This window comes from Lissotriton helveticus, chromosome 2_1, assembly GCF_964261635.1.
Source record: "Lissotriton helveticus chromosome 2_1, aLisHel1.1, whole genome shotgun sequence".
In the NCBI taxonomy this organism is placed as follows: domain Eukaryota; kingdom Metazoa; phylum Chordata; class Amphibia; order Caudata; family Salamandridae; genus Lissotriton; species Lissotriton helveticus.
Genome location: NC_136059.1, coordinates 303,360,225 through 303,381,174, shown reverse-complemented (window position 1 = coordinate 303,381,174; position 20,950 = coordinate 303,360,225). Strand labels below are relative to the sequence as shown.

The window sequence follows — 20,950 nt, the reverse complement described above, 5'->3', positions numbered from 1 at the left end:
CAGGTGGTCCAGAACGCGGCGGCTAGGCTTCTGTTTAATATTCCAATTAGAAGCAGTATTAGACAACACTTGCGGATACTGCATTGATTGCCTGTCATTATTCGTGTGAAGTTCAAAGCCCTGGTGGTTGCACACCATGCCTTGTATGCGTCTGGGCCTGCCTATTTAAGGAAGCGGTTCATGTTTTACACTCCAATAAGGCCTTTGAGGTCAGCATCCCAGCTACTCGCCCGGATACCTCATGTTCGCCTCCAAAGAATGGGAGGTAGGTCTCTTGCCTTTAGGGCTGCCACAGCCTAGAACTCCCTTCCATATTCTTTGCGTAGCATTCAGCACCTCAAGGTTCGTGCTGGGACACTCCGTGGAGTATCTGTGTGCATTATAAACTCCAGTAACATAACATAACACGTATGAGTGCAAAGATGAGTGACCAAATGAATACAGAATTGCATTATTGAGTGCTTAAACCTATCAACGCACACAAGGCATTTTCATTCATTAGCCAGACGTATTGGCATTACCAATACTTACTATCATTACGTCTTATGAATGTTTTAGCAACTAAACGAGTGAGGCCCTTTGTCATCGGGTTTTGCTACTTGGATCACATCTTTGTGTTGAAGGGATTATTTAGTCCATCCACAATAAACTGAAGAGCCTTCTGCTACCTACTCCTTTTTGATGAACGACTAATGGGTATATGGGGGGTATCTGATGGTATATGGGGGTTTCTGAGGGCAAAATCATCTTTACTAAAATCACTTGCCCCCCTCCACCCAATGTACGTAACTTCAGATGTATTCTTTCACTGGGTGTTTCTTTCAAATGGCCACTAAAACCAGCCAGAAGTCCCTAGTAAGCATGTACCATTTGAGGCTTGCACATTGATTTGAGGATCTGGGAAGCTCTTGGTCACCAGCTCAGGACCAGCAATGGCTTTGCTCAAACAAGGTTTTTTCAAAGGCTACCAGGTTTGTTTGATGCTTCAGAGACATACTTCTGAACCAACTAGCAGACAGGAGACAAAGGGTCAATTCCAGAGAGTTGTTCTATGACGCAAAGTGTTGTCTATGAGAGTCTAAGAGGGATGGTCTTGGTTCACTTCATTAGATAAGAATCCAGCATTCCAAGACAGTACAGAGTGGACATACCCTTCTCCATAGATATTCTATGGCATTACATTACCCACTTCCGAACTCACGGCACCTTCACTCTATCCGTAACCACTCTAGATTGTAAAATGTATTTATATAGGAATATCCCCCTTACTGCTCATTATATTACTCCATGATTTCATTTCCACTGTGTAGGTTCTCCCCTGTACTCTTCCTCTTTCCGACTCCTGCTCCGCTTCACCCTCTACATCCCCATCATGTTCTCAATCCTTCCTCTCTCTCTCCTAGCAGTGGCTATCTTCCTTCACCCAGCTCCAGACTCCCACCAACCACAAACATTTACTAGCCAGAGCAGTGGCAATTATGAGGTTTACGTTGAGTGGCATCACGTGGCCTTTGTAGAGTTACCTGCACTTCTGATCTGTGTGCCTTTGCTGGATAAACTCAGAGAGACTCTCTTAACTAAGCTAGTTACTAGCTACGCACCTTTCTATCAACCTTCAGGTTTCTTGTCTTATTGTACTCATATTTTCACAAAGAAATTACCTTTTTAAATGTTCTGACAGCTAGACCAATGCATTTTAAAGGGAAGTTTGAGTTGAACCTACATCAATTACCACGGAAAGTTCACAATTATGACAACTTGAACTTGAGAGCGAATGCCCTTCGCATCCCTCGCTGTTAAGTGCATTTTTGTTCATGTGAAAGCATAACAACATCATTGCCAATTCAACACCAAACATCTTTCCCTACACAAAAGTCAAAACTATTAGCTTTGTAACACAATTCCCTCACCAGCACTGAAAACATTGAATCAACTGCATTTTGACAACAAATATAATTTGACCAAATAGGGGCATCTCCACATCAAAAGAGGTAGTGTTAAATGTGCCCCTTTTCAGCCAACGTTATGCCTGTCCACTCCCAGATAAATAATCCCAGCTTTAGGTCAGAAGTTAACAACCACTAGACCTTTTCTGGGCTCAGAGGCAAGCCACTGTCCCCCAAGCCAGAGTAGTTACCACTTTCAGTAAAAGATGTGTATTCCATCTCTGTATTGAGATCGGTGGCAGAACTGGTAGTCGCTCCTATGGTCTCTGGGGACCACCTGACTAAGCGGGTCATGGGAATGAATAGGAGAAGCCTGCCTTGATATTTCTAAGTCAAAAGAGGTAGCTGCCCTTTTTCCATGAATTCTCAGCTATTCCTTGCTAAGTGGTCAGCAGTTAACACTCACTGGCATTTCCTAGGTCCGGAATCAAGCCACTGTCCTCTGATCCAGTGTTATGTCTCACAGCCAATTATTGAATTTTAGCTCATGTTGTGATGAAACGCAAAACTAGTGCCAAGCCATTTCTGGCTAAGACGTCAAAGTCTTAGCCAGTTTTGCTTAAGCTATCAAAATTCTGATCTACCCATTAATTCAGATTTTAAAAACTAAGCAGGGAATAAAACTTACACACATTTTTCCAGCTCTACATGAAGGTGTAAGTTAAAGATCCGAATACCACCTAGGCCTATTAGGGAAAGGTCAGGCCCTGCCTGCAAAGCAAAATACCTTTTCGGTTTTATTTCACTGTGAGGCACATTATTTTCAATATGTAGTTTGTCTTAATTCTTTTTACATAGTAGCACCCTTCCATAAGCGTTTAAAAGGCAATTTTAGAGGAGACTTATGAATTCATGAAAATAGGCTTTTCCTACATAACATGGATATAAACATTTTTCCCTGCCATGTGTCACTGCAGCCTAGTCAAAGCAGTGCTGCTCCTGGCAGAAAGTTATTGTTGCCATGTAGCTGGGTGATGCAAATACATACTGCAGCCTTAAAACTTAAGACCCCGTTTACAATGCACTTATTGAGGAGGTAAATATGTCTAATGGGGTGTCCAATGTGCAGCACATGATTTAGAGGGGGAAGAACAGATACTTTACGACTGTTTAGTAGTGGCAAAGTGCAGAGTATTAAAGCCAGCAGAAATAAGGTCAAGAAAAAGTGAAAAATCTGGGGGCCATGCAGAAAAGGTGGATTTGGTACAGTGCACATCTCAAAAATAAGCAGAAACCAAGTCAACGTTATAGAGAACATGTAGATGATGTGTAGACCCAGGAAAATCACAAAACGGCTCTGGTTCAACTATAAAATAGCAGCTCATAGGAAATATTTGACTTGTTGGCAACTGATAATTTAGTAGTGAAGACCAGTGAGCACAGAAGTTAGAGATAAAAGATGGTTGTTTAGGTTTTACAATGATTCTTACACAGAGTAAATACAGAATAAAGAATAATATAGTTAAGTGAGACATCCAATAACAAACCGCTTATTCAAGATTGCGACATTATTTGTTACGTGGAATGGAAAAGGTTCACACCAGATCGCAACAGGGTTTGTAAAATAACACCAGTTGTGCACTAAGAGGAGCTTTAAATAGCTTTTGCGTTTGCACAAATTAGTGGTGAAAGAAGAACTTGTTCATAATCACACCAGTCTGCACTCTATTTTACTGAGCCAAGATGAGCGCGCCATATTTTGGGCTGGGCTGTACATAATAACTGTCACCTCTATCAATGCAAAATTCTACAAACAGGAAACAATTGCTAAATAAGGCTATGAAAAAGTAGCAAATCATGCAAGCCATAAAAAGTAAGCAATCCGAATTTACCTTCTTTATGGTTTTCGTCTGTACCAAAGCAAGTTCCCGGTTCTCGTCCGCTACGTAGAGAGCCAGCTTCACGTATGGATCACTGAAACACATAGTTAATAGAGGATTTTCAATTTAATGCCTCTGAGACAACAAGCAACAGTATTTTGCACATTAAAACCAATTCAACCGAATCCTAACACCACAAAAGTCAAATTTCCCAGTTACATGCCTGAGTAGCTCATCCAGTCCAAGTTGTGTGCCTTCTGGGATCTGTAGTCGCATGGATCCATTCTAAAACCAGGACTAAAAGTCCCAGAATACAAAGGAAAAATGTGATCTGGTTAAACTACTCGCACATGGACTTGGGAATCTTGAGTGCTCCAATACCATCATGATATGCCTTTCACATGTTTGTCTACAAACATTTCAAACACAAGCCCACTCGCGTTCATCAAACTGTAAGTAGCTTGATAATTTGAATTTAAAGCAAGGCCTCATTGCTGCCACCGTCTCAACTCAACATTGAGCACGTGCAGTTAGTGCACCTCCATATGGCGATCGCAGTTGTGAAGTGAAATCTATTCAGCTATCGGGTGCTAGTGGAACCTTTTAGGCCCTCAAGAAATGGATTCAAGATGAATTGAAACATACTCAATAATTTCAAACACTGTTGTTTTTAGCTTACCAGTCTTGTACCAAAAGCTTTATTCAATGTGAATGAATAGGGAATTTTTAGAGCGTATGGGTATTCCGAGGAGCGTCCCGACGCTGGAGGGGGGAACCCATGGTACGCACTTAGAGACCAAGACCTTACTGCCCCACAGAGCAGAGCCACGTTTTTAGTTAACTGCTGAATGTGGTTTCAAGGGGGACCTGAAGCAATTCGCGTGGAAGTTCATTGCAAATTTTGGCATCAAGAAAAGAGAATGCTTTACCGCCCTTTCGGACACACTTAAATTTAGGAATCCACAGTAGCAGAAGTGGAACAGTGCTCTGGAGGGGAGGTATTGGACAAATCTCTTCACCAGATAACCAGAACTGGACAGACACACTGCCTGTGAACCAGAACCACTGTTTTAAATAGGATCAGTTTCCTTACAGGTAGCCAATGGAGGGATTTCAAGACGGAGAAAAAGAAGAGCACCTGGAGACAGGAGAAATAGAAGCGCGGCTAGACAAACACAAAAGCAGCCTGGCCGTCGCATTTTGCGCCACTTGCAGGCGGTTCACGAAGGCCTCCACCACGACTTAGTAGAGAGTGTTCGCGTTATCCAAGCGTGAGGTGATCAGCACATTTATCACAACTCTCCTCAACTCCAGAGGAAGAAATTTTTCAATGTACGGAGCATAGTGAAGCATTGGCTCACCACTGCAGAAATCTGCGGCCACATGGATAGGGCAATGTTCAGCTTGACCCCAAGATTTTTAACCGCCAAAGATGGAGGAGGAAAGCTGTCAATGTAGGGGCCAGAGATCGTCCTACCAGTTTGACACATGTGACCCACATGGAACAATTTACGTCTTCCCTGTGTTGCGTTGGAGTGTACTATCCCGCATCCATCCAAAAATGGCACGCATAGAGTATGAAAGATGCTGCAATTGAGGCATGGGAACAGTCAAAGGCAAAGAGCAACTGGGTAGTGTCTGTGTAAGATAATTTTACACCCAAAAGGCTGGACTACAGAGGCCATAGGAGACATGAAAACATTAAAGAGGGTAGGGCTTGACTTTATAAGAAAAAGGGTCGACTCAAACAGATTGTCCTCTAAAATCCAGGAAAGACGTGCACGAATCCCACACAATACACCCAACATCATGGGAATGTTCAAAACATACTCTTAATAGATAACTTTGCATGATCATTTCCAGATTTTTTTTCAACTCAGCTACCCGTTCCATTCACATTCACTCGCTCCTCCCCATTCCCCCACCCGCAGTAGTGAACTGAACTCATTAGACTGTCCTGGGCTTTGTGTGAACATCTAAAGCCTTTTTACAGGGCACAAGTCCTAAAGAAAGAATTGGGGGGCTAACCAAGTTAGGCAATATGCAAGTGACATCACAGAGCATGACATGCGTGTGTCATCACAGGAAGAGGCATCACAACCCCTGACCTCAAAGTGAGTGACATCACAAGAAGTGTCAGTGGAACGTAAGATTTCACACATTTAACAGGTCTATCATGAGTACATCTGAGCGCCTTACAATATTTAACAAATGGGATGGGATTTTGTGTCGGGGTTGTGCCAAAAAAAAATTGACACAACCCCAACGCAAAATCTGGGTCTCAACTTATAAACTCTGCCACAAAGAAATTGGCAACAAGGAGAAACGTGTCAGCAAATCTGTTCTGCTGAACTGGTTGCAAACTCTGCATTTTAAAATATCTTATAGGGTTAAGGCACCTCCTGCAGAGATGTGTGTGTGAGCCCTGTAAATCCAGAATAATAATAATTGAGGGTTAATGTGTCTCCTGCTAAGCACATAATGTAGATGACAGATTTTTATTTTATGTAGATGGATAAGTAGGCTACTGCTTTTAACACAAATATCCTTTTGTTAGTGGCAAGTCATAAAGCGTGATCCTAATATAGCACTATGAGCTATAAAGGACATCACTCCTACATGATATGATTTATTGTTAATGTATAATATGTTTTTGTGATGTAAACCACTCTGGCACCCTTCATTGGGATGAGTAGCACTATAAAAGAAATAAAAAACAATGTTTTTTAAATTATTATTTGTGTAAATACTGAGTCAGACCAACACATCTGAACATTATCACAGTGCATACATATCTCTTAAATTCAGGGACTAAAAAGTCAAAAGCATGCCTCTCAAGTAACTGTGAAGTGATATCAAGCTTCGTGCCTTGGTTTCTCCTCCAATGCATTTGAATCTAGGTGCGGTGCTCCAAATAAGTCCCTAACAAAAAGAGGCCTGATAGCCCCTTAAATTTGGACTTTGTTTTGGGTCCCTCTCGATTTTAGGATAACAAAGCCCCCTAGCCCTCTGCACGTTGATGCTGGCAAAGGAAAGCAGACAATGTGCCAGTGCTGCTGAATGTGTCAGTAAATTACACCAGGACGAGTTCAATATATTTCTGTGGAGTCCAACTTCTTGGCAGGGTGGACAGCGTCACGTGTACCCTAGACTTTTGCCCTGCATTTTCGGTATGGTGGGTTTGGTTTGCTACTACTGAACTATGTAGACTGACTGTTAGGAAAAGCTTGTAAATAAAAAGCAAAAGATCATACCCTTGATGATGTAGAGTAAGGAGGCCAGACCAAAGTCCCAACTTGTAAATTTAAAAACGAGGTTAACTTTTTAGGGTTTAATATATACTAGTTAACAGAATCAATGACATTTTCAAATTCAGAAATGATTTCATGTCAAACTGCAGCTTGCAATATTACATATTCCTCACTTGTGAAGTTTGTATACTTCTTGTGCGATCTAAGGATGTTGTGTTAAGAGCACTAGGTCCTAAGAAGGCGGCTTGCACATGACATACGTCATTTTCAAAAATTACATTTCACTAGCTCACAATTTGACACAAGTGTGAGGGTTTCACATTTTTTTCCTGCAGGTTTCAACTGTCAAATTAGTTGCGAGGCAAACATCCACAAAGCATTCACACTCGCAACGCCAAGTTAAAAAGATGCATAAACCCATAGTTTCCTTAAGCCACACGGTGCATGCAGTACATATCTATTTTCACAGTTCCTACCAGACATTTTTCTCCAAGTCTCAGTTTTTGCCCGCTTAATTATTTTTATTTTTTGGTAGCACTGAGACTTACATACAGTATTCCAGTGTTTTCCACACGTTTTAGAACCATGACCCACTTTTTAGAACAACAAACTTTCACAACCCATCTAGCTTTAATGGACAAGACGCCGGCGATTTTTGTAACTAAAGCAACGTGTGGTATTGCACTGTCATTTACCAACAGCACATTTTACATTTAAAGACCACCAAATGTGTACAAAGATACAATTTTGCTGCTACAACTATACTGCACACATATGATAATGTGTGGAAATGGCTTTTCGGTGACTATGCTTCATTTGTGCATCACGAAGTAAAGTGTCTAGATTTGTTCTGATCCTGTTAAAATCTTTGTTTTCATCACAGTTCAGAATTACGAAAAAAGATGCTGGCTTTCCTAACTGCTGAACATATACAGTTTATTTACAGGCATTTCAATTTTGTTGGGTTACAAAAAATTATACCCTACAGCCTACAGGGAGAAGTAGTGTGGCTCACTGGTTAGAGGCGGCAGACCCGAGAGCAGAGGACGGCCCGGGACCAGGGTTCGATTCCCGGCACGGCAGGTTTCTGGACCAGGGTCAGCGGACTCGATAATTCTCTCGCCTCGGTGCCCACTCTGATCAGCGTTCACACTCGGCAACTCTGGGCATTAGCTTGCCTCATCTTCACTAACGGCCCCACCAGACCGCCGGGGATGCCTGGTCTCACCCTGGAGATACCCATTAAGGGACCATCTCTCAGGGAAGCCAGGAAGGGTTTCGCAGCGGTCGAAGCGCCTTGGGACCCTACGGGTAAGTAGTGCGCTATATAAATGCCTATACATTTACATTTACATTTCCTTTCACACTCCCTTCATCCCAGAAAGATGCTCACATAATTCGCTTTACTTTTCTATCTTCGACTGCAAAAAGAGATTTTAAACACCAATCCTCGTGATAAAATTCATAAACCGCAATTTGTCATAAAACACAGCCTGATGTTTGACCTCTCTTTAAAGGGTAGCAAATGAGATCAGATAAATACAAAATCTGAAGGCATCTTTATTTATTACTGGACTTTCACGACCCACCAAAAATCAGCCCCCGATGCCCCCAGTTTTCAAAACACTGTACTATGCAATCATTATAAAACACAGTTCTGAATAGTCATAAAAAAAGGACATTTAAAAAAAGGTTAAAATAAAATATGAAAAGAAAGTAGACTGCCCTCCTTAAAATGTGTTTGAGTCAAATAACCTCTGTGAGATTAAAATATGAAACAAATACACCCCACGCCCACCTGGATCACCTAAAACCTGCCTTTGCTTCTCAAACCCGTTAGTGTATAAATCCTGAGCGTCTTCCTATTCCCTCTGCTAGTCCCAGATGAAAGTGATTCCTTTTCCTTACACTCTTTCGCATTTAGATTCTTATCAATTGCAACTCCGTGGAGAACTATTTTAGCTGCAAAAATGATTGAGGCCACATCAGGAATGGAGTTGCTTGCCTGACATGGAATACAACTTTCCCGAATTTCTGAAGAGCCGGGCATCTCACTAATATATGTACTCTATCGGCTGAGGCCTCCACACATTTGGGACAGAACTTTCGGCCCTCCATTTTCCACTTAGCAATACTCGCAGGGGTCACATAAAAATCAAATATCGTCTAGTATTGTAGGACTTGTAGCTTCACCAGAGTAAAGTAAAGTCCACATTTGTAAAGCGCACAATCACCCGTAAGGGTCTCTAGGCGCTGGGGGCCGTCGGGAAGATTAAGCGAGCTATTGCCCAGAGTCACATGGTGCTGGGCTGACCTGCCGCCGTAGCCGGGGATCGAACCGTGGTCCCCAGATTCCAGCGTCAGTCGCCCTGGCCGCGGCGCCACACCTCTATTTCAGAAACTCTTCCCTGTAGGCTTTCAGGAGCGTAAGGACAGTCAATCCAATTGGTCCATTTCTTTGTTCCTTCTGACTTATACCGTACCAATAAATCATAAAACTTTTTTAGATTTGTTTATTTAGGTTGGCAGGATAATGCAGCTCACAGTCAACATGGTATAGTAGTCTCTTATCAGCAAATATTTAAAGTAGGCTGTATGGAGCAACTCAAATTTAAGCTCGAGTTTGTCAACGCTTTTAAATGTCCCTCCCTCAAAGATCTGAGACTTAAAAAAATGCCGGTGTTGCATTCTTTTTTTAGAAAAAAACTCTCAGGATGCAATGTGGGCATTTAAAAAAATGTTTTTTACTCTCTGCCCCAACTTGGAAAAAAGTCAGGAAAAGCTTGGCGACTGTGTCAATGGTTTTTAGCCATGATGTAGTGCATCCCCCCAATGCTGTGGAGCATAGCTAAATAAGAAAAAAAGGCTAAATAAGAAAAAAAGGCCAATCAGGCAGCCATATGCATCCTTTTGTAGGCACGCACAGTATGCACGAGCGACACACAAATGGTACGACCATCATTAGAACAATGGATAAGCAAATTATTTTTTTTGCACAAAAGCATTTTTTGAGAGACGGAGGAGGGGGAGCAATTCGGAGGTCACTGGTGGGTGAGAGTAATGTGTGGACACAGGAGCAGAAAACAACGCAGGCAGTGGGGAGGAGAAGCAACGGGCGACAGAGAAGGATGACATGGATGGAGGGAAGCAACACAGGGTAGGGGAATGGAAGCAATATGGAGGATAGCGGTGGGGAGGAGAAGAAACGTTCGATAGAGCAACATAGAACTTGCAGGGAAGAACCAATCAGCAGCAAAAAGCAACAGGGGGAGAACACAAGACTGGCTGTAACAGAGATGGGGAGATGCAGATGGGCGACACTGGGTGACACTGAGCAACACAGAGTGCAGTAGGAGAGAAGTACATGAGGGAGACAGCTGGAAAACACATGCATCTTGTGGAATGTTTAACCAAAAAGAAAAAAGCAATGCTTGAAAAGCAAGTAGTGGAAGAACAGAAGTCAGCTAACCCAAAGAGATGGTAATGAGATTATGCTCAAAGCCCACAAATATGTTTTTCACAACCAGACAGCTGTGCTGGCTGGTAGGCTCGACCGAAAAATCATGGTTTTCTAAATCTAAACCAAGTGTAACGTCTATCTGGGTAGATGAAGATATCAAAGAATGACTGTGAGCTTTTATTTTTGAGATGAACTCTTACCCATCTCTCTCAAGACCATTGGGCCCTGTGAGGTGAAGAAGAGCACTTGAAGGGAGCAAGATACAGTGGGGACACCAGGCATGGATCCCACAAGTGGAGTTCAAGATTCTGGTACATCGGGAACGGAATACCAATCAAGCTGCCCGTGAGCAAAGTTCACAACCCTCTTGCCAGGTGGGGGCTGCAGTTAAGAAAAAGGGTTACCGCCATTGGATCTGCACTGCACGGGTTCATCGACTGATATAGCAGCATCACTGTATTCGTGCCACCCTTGACCCTGTATGCCAGGTAGAAGCCGCAGTGAAGAGAGAGGGCTGTCGCACTGTATAAGCTCCTGCAACCCTACTTGCGTGTCGGGCGGCATGTGCAGGAGGAAGAGGGCCACTGCTTTATATCGACATGCAGCCGAGAAGACACCGTGGGCGTGACCCATTGGGGGTGAGAGCAACTACTTCAACTCCTCTGTCCAGGAACACAAGAGACCTGCCGCTGGATTCTAGAGGAGACTTACTGCATAGGAGAAGTGCAGAGGACAGCGGCAGCCTCAACCACAGCTTCCAACCATCTTGACATAGTCGGGCTGCCGAGGTTTGCCCAGGAACTCTAACCCGGCACTTCATGAAAGCGGGTGAGATTGGCAGTCGGTCCACCAGGTCCTGGGGATCTTGCACTGATTGACGTGATAAAAATATTTGCAAGTGAGCCCCCATAAAACGTCTGAGACCGTAATGCCTAAGCAGGCACTAGCTTGGATGTTGCCACATGGAAATGGGGAATAACTCTCAGCCATAAGCAGGGAAGTGAGAATGAAAAGCTGACTTGGGTAACATTAGTGGGCTTGCCTCAAGAAGACTGTGCATAGTTTTTACAGTGTGTTTTGTACTTTGAGTTATATATTTTGGGTTAGTAGATAAATACTTTTTTATACAAAAATAAGTATTTGACTCGACAATCATTTCTTGGGGTTGCTGGATGGTTTTTGAGGTGTGAGCCTGTGCCTGTCTTCATCTACCTCCTACCCAAAAAGCAGTGGACTCCTCGACTCGAGTTACCACTGAGAGTCAAGTGCTGGTGGGGTACTTGGCCCAGTTGCTGAGATAACAGAACAGGCTGGGCCACATGAAATCAGGAGTAAAACGACTCGACCTTCACGGTTGGGCTCAGTAACTCCTGCTTGGCCTGTGTCCCTTTTGAAAGAGAATATGACGGTGGCATTAGTAGTGTCTAAGGTGCTCTCTCACATTCAGTTAAAGTCTCCCATCTGCACACAGGGATCTTTCCAGATGGATAATTCATTTGGGAGCATCTGATCAGTCTTAGACCAAACAATTTGTCTGGTTTATGAATATTATTATTATTTGATTTAATAACGCGCACTAATCTCCCCAACCAGGGTATCTCGGAGGGCAGTCAACCTGAACACAGTTCTAGATCAATGCCTTTTAAAATAACTTTCTAAATTTGAATAAATCAGGGAGGTTTGAACAGAAAATGGCAATTTGTTACAGAGAGTGGGGACAAGTAAGAGCGCTCTTCCACCACATCTAACTCGATGCATGTGTGGGACCAACAGTAACTCCTTATCACTGGAACGCAACTTCCTAGTGGGATGATAGCGATCAAGCCTCCGACAAAGGTAATTAGGACCTTTTCCCTATAGAGCCTTACAGGTTAACCACTTGGCTGCTAAGGCACCTGATGATCTTCCATTGACTTTCCATTGAAATCAATGGAAAGTCCATGACGAGTTACCCTTGTCATTAGCGCTGAAGTGGTTAAACAGCATATTTTCAATACTATTTTCTTTACTTGTAGCCAGTGTAAAGATCTAAGAAGGGGAGTGGAGGCTATTCTAAGAGGCGGATTACAAATCGGCCTTGTTTTGCACCACCTCTAATTTATATAGTAGTGACTCATTGATGGAGGCCAACAATGCGTTCCCATAATCCAACTGACAAGAGTCTGCACTAAGGTATTTCTGGATGTTAAAGGGAGGAACAGCAGAGTTTTCTTCAGTAACCGCAGCATGTAAAAACAGGTACTTGTTGTGGTTAGAACGTGTTCTTTCATACAAAGTTCCTGGTCTAACCTAACTCCAAGGTCTTAAACTACCTTGCTTGGAGTAGGGGCCTTGCCGAACGCGGACGGTCACCAATCCGGACTACTCCTCTCATGTCAGCTCTAACATTATAAGTAACACTGGACTAAACCCCTTTTTTCGACATCTCAGATGTTTCGGATTGAATCCAATGCATCTTCTGCATGCAAATAAATACAGGGCTCGAAAAATCCAAAAATGGTACTAGTCCTGCAGAACTAGTACCTTAAAAAACGTCCTCGACCTAACTGCAACCTACTTGACCTCCATCTCTGAAAGCGGAGCACATGTGACAAGATAACAAGATTTAAAGGCATCTTTATTGCTCATTAACTTTGTGAGCAATAAAAATGCCTTTAAATCTAGTTATCTTGTCACATTTGTTCCGTTTTCACAGACCGAGGACAAAAGTTGGTTTGCTTTCCTACTCGCCAGAAAGGGCGAGTAGGACCTAAAAACAGCTCGACCTTGTTAAATTTAGCTCGACTATGCGAGCAGAATTTTCAAGCCCTGAAATATTTGTGGATACTGTTTTTATTTCTTGTAATATTTCCTGCAGCATGCCCCTCTTATATAGCCCTTAAGATTATATGATTACACCTTTATGTACCTTTAATTTGCATAATCACCTGGTTGTGTTTGTCTGTATCACTATACAATCCCAATTTGCTCTAACTTCCCATCTTTTAAGACTAGGGCTTACTATATTTCCACCCTCCTTGTTTTTCTCCCCACTTGTCCTATACCTTCACCTCTTCCATAAACCTTTGAATTTCCCCTCCAATTCTTCCCAGCACTGTACTACTTTCCCACCCAATCCATCTCCCTACTTTGGTGAGTCTACCCAATGTGATTCTGACCCAATTGTCCCTGCCCCCTGGAGCATATTCTGTTAAGGGTAGCAATGGACCCATAATGACTCCTGAGCTTTGCCCCGTAGTCTTGTTGCCACCTTGGTTTGTGTCTTATGGACTGGAATGTTAATGATTATATAATGATTTCATTTATTACCCCCCACGGTGTGTGATCTCTTCAACCTTGAAAGGTTTATCTAATTTTGTCATGATGTTAAGTGCTGCCACTTTTGCCTCAAAACACTGATCAACTTTAGAATCTATTTATATGGTACTAGAAACCCTCTTAATACAATGAAAAATAGTTATGTCCTTCCTAACATATCATAACTTACATAATGCTACAGTCACTCCTGTCACTTTTTCCCTACAAATGGGTGATAGGGAATATCACCAATTAGCTCATAACGTGTCTCACTTTACCTTCAATGCCCCTTCTAAAGTAGGACTATGATTTTTTTGGGTTCTTTCTGTTAAGTAATATTGTAGTTGCCCACAACAGATTGCTTTAATTCTTCCTTGTTCTTGCAGGTAAGCCTCCACTCTTAGTTCTTTATCAATTAGCTGCCAAAGGTACCACCTTTGATCCATTGTTGAATGCAAAAAATCTGAACTAAAAAAAGAACATTACATCCATATCATTGTTGGGTTTATTGGGATGGTCTTTCTCAATTAACTGTCTCTCAATTTGAAGTTGTGTATATTGATGACAATACGGTTGAGGTTCCTTATCTTCTTGTGTTCTACCTTTTTGTGTTGTGATGTGAATATGTGTTGACTGGACACTGATGAAGATGGGATAGTGTTTTTTCAAAAGTATAAAAACATATTCCTGCACTGTGTCACCAATTCCCTTCTACTTAGTCTGCCTTAGGTGCCTAGCTTGCGGGGACTACACTCCGGCTCTTAAATCTCTGCGTCAGGAGTGCAAGAGAACGGAACGCTCTTGGAGGAAGGACAAATCGAATGAAAACAAGAAAGTTTACCAAATCGCATCACAAAACTATAAAATTGCCCTCCGTAAAACCAAAAGTCTTTTCTTCCAAGAAAGAATAGAACACTCCACGAGTTCCAGTAAGGAATCTTTTATCATTTTAAAAGAACTCCTCAAAGTCCCTGACCCGGGACCCAGAGATCCCCCAGATCCTAAAACTGATGAGGAGAAATGCCATAAGTTAGCGGAGTTTTTCAAGGAGAAAATCCAAATTATCCTCGATTCCATTCCATCCACGACTCCGAGCGAGGGAAAAGATACTAGCACCCCTCTCACCCCCCCATGTCTCACTTCCTGGGAACAGGTGACGGCTAAAGAAGTCGAAGACACGATGCAAGTCATCAAAAGCGGATCACCCAGGGATCCTGCCCCTTTACGTATCCTCAAAAGGGTAGCACCCACGATCGCCCCCCTCCTCACCCACCTCATCAATTACTCTCTCCTATCAGGAGTTGTCCCCCCCAGCTGGAAATCGGCAGTCGTCAAGGCATTACTAAAAAAACCTGCCCTTGACCCTGCCGACCTGGCAAATTACAGACCTATTTCCCTTCTCCCGGGAACGAGTAAAATCGCGGAAAAACTGGTGAACAGGAAGCTTTCACAATTTTTGGAGAACAACAACTGCCTAAAAAACTCACAGACGGGATTCCGCCCCGGGCAAGGCACCGACATCGCCCTTCTCATGGCGGTGGAGGAGGCCAGAGCACTCTTAGACGAAGGTGGATCAGTGGCAGTGATCCTCCTCGATCTTAGCGCGGCCTTCGACACCGTCAACCATCAGCTCCTTATCCAACGACTCAGGAGCGTCGGCATCGGAGGAATGGCTTTGTCCTGGATAGCGTCCTTTCTGAGTCAGCGCTCCTTTCAAATCTGGGAGAATAACACCTGCTCCTCCGACATCCCCCTCCAATGTAGCGTGCCTCAGGGCTCTTCCCTGAGCCCCACATTATTTAACATCTACATGTCCCCCTTGGAGGAGGTCGTAATTCCGTTCGGAGTGAGCATCGTCAGCTATGCTGATGACACTCAGTTAGTGGGGTCCCTCTCGCACCCTAAACAACAACCTGCAGACCTTAACTGTCTTACGCAGATACAAGGGTGGATGAACAGATCGTCTTTGAAGCTCAACGGAGCAAAGACCGACATTCTCTTCCTCGGTCAGAAGGGACCCACTTCACTCCAAAACATCTGGCCCCCCTGCTTAGGCCCTCTCCTGGATTCGAAATCAGAGGTGAAGAGCCTGGGCGTCTGGCTCGACAAAGAACTATCATTCACAACACAGGCACATAAGGTTGCCGGGATGTGTTTTGGGTTGCTTAGGTCAATTCGGAAGATCCTGCCCCTACTCCCTTTCAACTCCCAAAAACTTCTGATTCAAGGCCTGATTCTCTCCAGGCTCGATTTTAGCAACTCCATTTATCTTGGGGCCCCAGAGGCAACCCTGAACAAACTTCAAAGGATCCAAAACACAGCGGCCCGGATCCTCACCAACACCCCCGCCAGAGTCTCTGCCAAACCAGCTCTGAAGCGCCTCCATTGGCTCCCGGTGAGAGAACGGGTAAAGTTCAAAGCCCTCTGCCTGGCACACAGGCTGATTCAAAATACTGGCCCCCAGGACTAAAAAAAAAAATTTATCAAATCCTACAAAGCCCCCAGATCCCTTCGATCCGATCAGGAACATCTAATCGTCATCCCTAGAGTCAAGAAGGCTCGAACTGGAGGCAGGCGCTTCTCGGTCCATACCGCACGCCTCTGGAATGCCCTTCCTTACCATCTGAGAACTGAACCTATCCACTTAAGGTTCAGGAAGCTACTGAAAACTCACTTCTTCCCTTAAACTTTCCTTCCCTCCCCCGCTGACCCGCCAGGTGTACTGATCCTAGCGCTGGGATACCTACGGGTGACTACGCGCTCTATAAAATTAAAATAATAATAATAATAATAATAATAATTGAAATGCAAGAGAGTCCTTGCTCTTCTGCCATCAGATTCTCTAATGACAGGATCTGGGCCAGAAGCCACAAAGGCCACCAAGGCCAGGCAATTATTCACATGAGTCTCCATCAAAACCACTTTCCCACCACTTTGTGTCTCCATAAGAGAATCCATAGACAGTTGGTCTTATATAATACTATGTGGAAGGAGTCATTCCACCTACTACTACATTCCACATACTACTAAATTGTGTTACAAATAATCAGTGCACACTTCAGCTGCACTCTGAACAGAATGCATCATTGATAAATGCTACAATGCCCCAACAACCAGCTGAGCTAGTTACGAATTCTCCAATCACTGCAGTTGTTTTCAGTGGTTATGGCAATGATCTCAGCTGCGGCTGCATTAACCTTCCTGGCATTCTATCACAGCACTTGAGCAAAGTCGGTTGCATCTCCTCCCAAGATTATTGGAAATTAGCAGCATAGAAGACACCCACTCTACAATCAGCCATGAAAATCTGAGTGAGAGTGATAAGCAAGCAGGAGTCAATGGGCACCAGAAAGGCCCTTCGCAAATGCATGTAAGGACCAGAGAGCAGGAAGACATCACGTATCACTATTATCAAGTATTCAAGTCATTGGGAGTCATGGTATCGAAATATGGGACCCTAATTCATTTAGTTGCTCTGCTAAGCTGAGTAATTGCTAAAATGTTTCCTTCAGCACTGTGGAATCACTGATAGCGGCAGCGCAGCAGTTTTAAAAATCATGGTATCAGACAGCGATAACAGCAGCATTCAGTGGTGGTAGGTAGCATTCATGAGTTCATGGCTAGCACTGACCATTTCAGACGGGATGGTGTAACATATGTTAGGGACTCTGTGAGAAGCTGGCCTGGTATATTATGTCCACTTATGTAAGATCTGTTGACTGGGTGTGAGTGTTTGATTGGTTCCGATGCCCCGTCCATCACCACCCCCTTTTGTACTGTTTTGTTCGCCATAAGTTGGCAGGGTATGCTCAGACGTGAGTCCCTTGCTCACTTTGCCACTGGTTTCAAGCAAGTCGGGATGAAGACGGCTGAAATGCCAGAAACAGGTCCTCGGAAGCTTGTTTCCGGTCCAGGGAAGGCATGGCTTGGCAGTTCGGGCTGGACTGTTCCCATGAGGCACAGGGTCTGACTGATTTGCATATGGCCATGTCTGAACTGGGGGGGCAGAGTGGGCTAAAGAACGGTGATGGATTAAACCCAGATCTGTTGACTGTGAGTGTTTGATTGGTTCCGATGCTCCGTCCATCACCACCCCCTTTTGTACCACTTGAAACCAGACAACCCTAATGGTGATTTAGGAGGTCGTAGACAACCTTAGAAAGCTCTCTAAGTGGTGGCTGTGGAGAGCAGCCTTCAGGCTTAGTCCAGAGGAGTGTACAGCAGCTTGTTTTACCAGAATGCAATGTTATAGTATAGATTCAGGGAAAAAGAACCACACAAAGTATTTATAAAAATACATATTTATTATATAATACTATCTAACAAAGAAATATCTCCTACCCGGAGATATGCACAATGCACACAATACTTTAGCAAAGAAACAGTAAATAGCATTAAATACACAGGGGACCCCAGGGGGAGACCAAACCATATACTAAGAAAGTGGTATGAGAGCCACGACTCAGATCAAGACAGGGTCGAGAGGATGTAGAAGTGCTGGGGACCGAAAGAAACACCCAAGGGGAGTTGATAATGACCCCACGGAGAGCGTGTGCAGTGTGGGAACACGACCGCATGCTCCGTACAACTCTACATGTAAGTCGCAGTTGGGTTTTTTAAGATTAAAGACCCTTCCCAGTGGACCCTGAAGAAACCCCATGGAAGACAGAAGGTTGGGGCACCACCCCAACCGTGGATACCCTAGTACCCATGTTACCTACACCAGGGAAGCCAGTACATACATGTGAAGTGGTGTTGGAAACCGCAGTCAAACCTAATGGAGGACTTTAGGAAAGTGCCGCTGGTGAAGAAGGAGAAAGTGTCCGGTGGAATCTGAAGGTGGATTCAAGATGAGAGGTAGCTGCAAGCAGAGGGGTGAGAGTCTATGTCACTCAGGAGTGATCAGGAGACTTGGAAGACGAATGCCCTCCGATGTCAGGTGTTGCAGGATGGGTCACGATGACCTTGACTCTGCAGCTGGGAGGACCAGGCGATGCTGAGGAGGACCAGGAGCTATGCACGAGCTGTCCCACGAAGGATGTCGAGTGATGAGGGGTCACTGTCCGGCAGGAACACCAACAAGCCTTGGCAAATGCAACCAATGCAGGACGTTAAGGAGCAGCAACGTCAGGACCAGCAAGCTCCAGGGTACTCACCACCAGCAGAGGAGTCAGGGCAGGCCCGATCATTCAGGGGAGCAAAAAGAAACTATTGTGGCCCTCAAGTGGACCCACAGGCCGGAGGCACTGGAGTCACGAGAGGACCTCAAGCAGCTCACCAAAAGATGCTTGCCATGATGCACATGATGCGGTGTGGCTGAGGATTCTGATCACTGGGGTGCTCGAGGTTGGGGCTACTTGGAGGCCGAAGATCTTCTTAGAAATTAGTCAACAAGCCTTTTCAACTGCAAGTTGACGCAGTGTACAGGGGTTCGGGTATTGCAACACTCACAAGAGATACTGGCCTCAAACTTGATGAGGGCAGGGCAGGCGTCGGGAGCTGTGGAAAACCACCACCTGTGTTGCAGAGCATATGGAGTTTGGAGGAGCTCAGGATCAGCAGACCAGTCGACTTAGTTGCGGTGCCTGTGAATGCAGGGTAGTGACTCCTTCACACCAAGGGAGATTCCTTCAAGTGTCTTTGATGCTTCACAGGCCTTGGAAGGTTCCTGTATAATGCACAGGCACAGACAATGCAACAGACTGGAAGGGAGACGGAGTCAGGCCCAAACTAAGTCCAGCAAAGTCCAGAGTGCACAGGCAGTAGAAGAAGAAGTGGTGTCTGATCTGAATCTTATCCCACGACGAATCATTTGTCTAGTTTTGCGCCAGAGCTGGGATTCAACGGCTCTCAGGACTGGTTTGAACTGGACTATGGACAGGGACACCAAATGTGACCCTCATGCAGACTGAGTGGTGCTGGCAAGCACACCCACCCCAATACACGAAATTCTGTCTGTGAGGTGGTCACACCTCCCTGTGACAGGATGCCTACTGTTCAGCCTTCCCCTACTCGAGCTTGGCTCAGTAGCAGGAGGGTAGAATCATGTCTGTGGTCGGCAGCAACCATTTTGTGCTGTCTGGGTCAAGAAGCCAGGTACCGGGAACACGGAGAGCCTAACGAAGGACTCTTCCAGTGCTTGGAATCCTACCTCCACACTGTTTATGGAATGGGGGCATGATTCCAACATGTTTGATACCAAACATGATAGGATTCGTTGCAGCCGTTTTCGAGATGGTCATTGCATAATTGCGCCGTGCCCCTCTGTATAGTATATGGCTGCTTCACTGACACCCCGGGAGAATGGATTCCGTAGGTTGTACGGATGTCCGGATCATGCAGGGGCACCCTCTCACTTAGAAGCAAGCACTCTGCCTTCAGGATTGCAAAGGCCTGCTATAGGGATGATTATAGGTTTTAAGTGCAGTGACCCTGGATATAGGTAACCTATATCTTTAGTAAGTGGTGCTAGCCCCTGTTTACACAGGCTGCAATGGCAGGCCTGAGGTTCCATTTTGAATGGTCTCCCATGGATGGCATATGCATGCCTTAGCCCATGGGGGAACTCTGGGGTACCTATGCCCTGGGTACCTTAGGACCATATACTAGGGGCTTATAATGGTACCCCAGTATCCAATATGTGATGTACATAAGTACTTACCACAACAATTTAGGGAGAAAGCAGATAGACTGGGGTCCTGATTAGCATGATCCCAGTCAGACTAGTCAACTACAGCTTAGCACCAGGCAAAAAGTGGGGGTAACCATGCAGAAGGATCCTACCTTCTTACAGACTCCATCCTTCAAACGTCTCTATCATCATAGGAAGCCTGAATGTTATCTGGTTTTCTTGAGAGAAATGTAGCTTAACTGGACTATAAATATGATCTATCCCAGAGGAGAGTTGGATGTGGTATGCTTGGAAACTTAGCCCATAGCTACATCTCCAGTTACCATCTGTCTACCCTTCAAGTCTCTGGGGAGGAAAAAAGTTATGCTCTTGGCTTAGGTATGGATATGGACAGCTGAATAAGGATTGGCTTTGTGAAACGTTTCTTGTATAGTAAAAATTACACACAGCTCAAGTAAAAAGTCACAGAGCTCTGTAATAATTGGCATTCAGATACCAAGTCAATTCGAAATACTACTACTAATTAAGACATTAGATGAAATGGA

The 20,950-nt window shown here is 44.3% G+C and overlaps 1 protein-coding gene across 12 annotated transcripts in view; it reads right to left on the bottom strand.

Annotated features, from left to right (window-relative positions):
• NEDD4L (NEDD4 like E3 ubiquitin protein ligase) overlaps nucleotides 1–20,950 on the bottom strand; it is a 1,578,130-nt gene that overhangs the window by 951,575 nt on the left and 605,605 nt on the right. For all 12 annotated transcript variants that reach the window (XM_078674880.1, XM_078674887.1, XM_078674878.1 and 9 more), the window contains exon 3: nucleotides 3,779–3,860. In XM_078674880.1, the coding sequence (XP_078531006.1) occupies nucleotides 3,779–3,860 (82 nt within the window). The remainder of the gene's footprint in view (nucleotides 1–3,778; nucleotides 3,861–20,950) is intronic.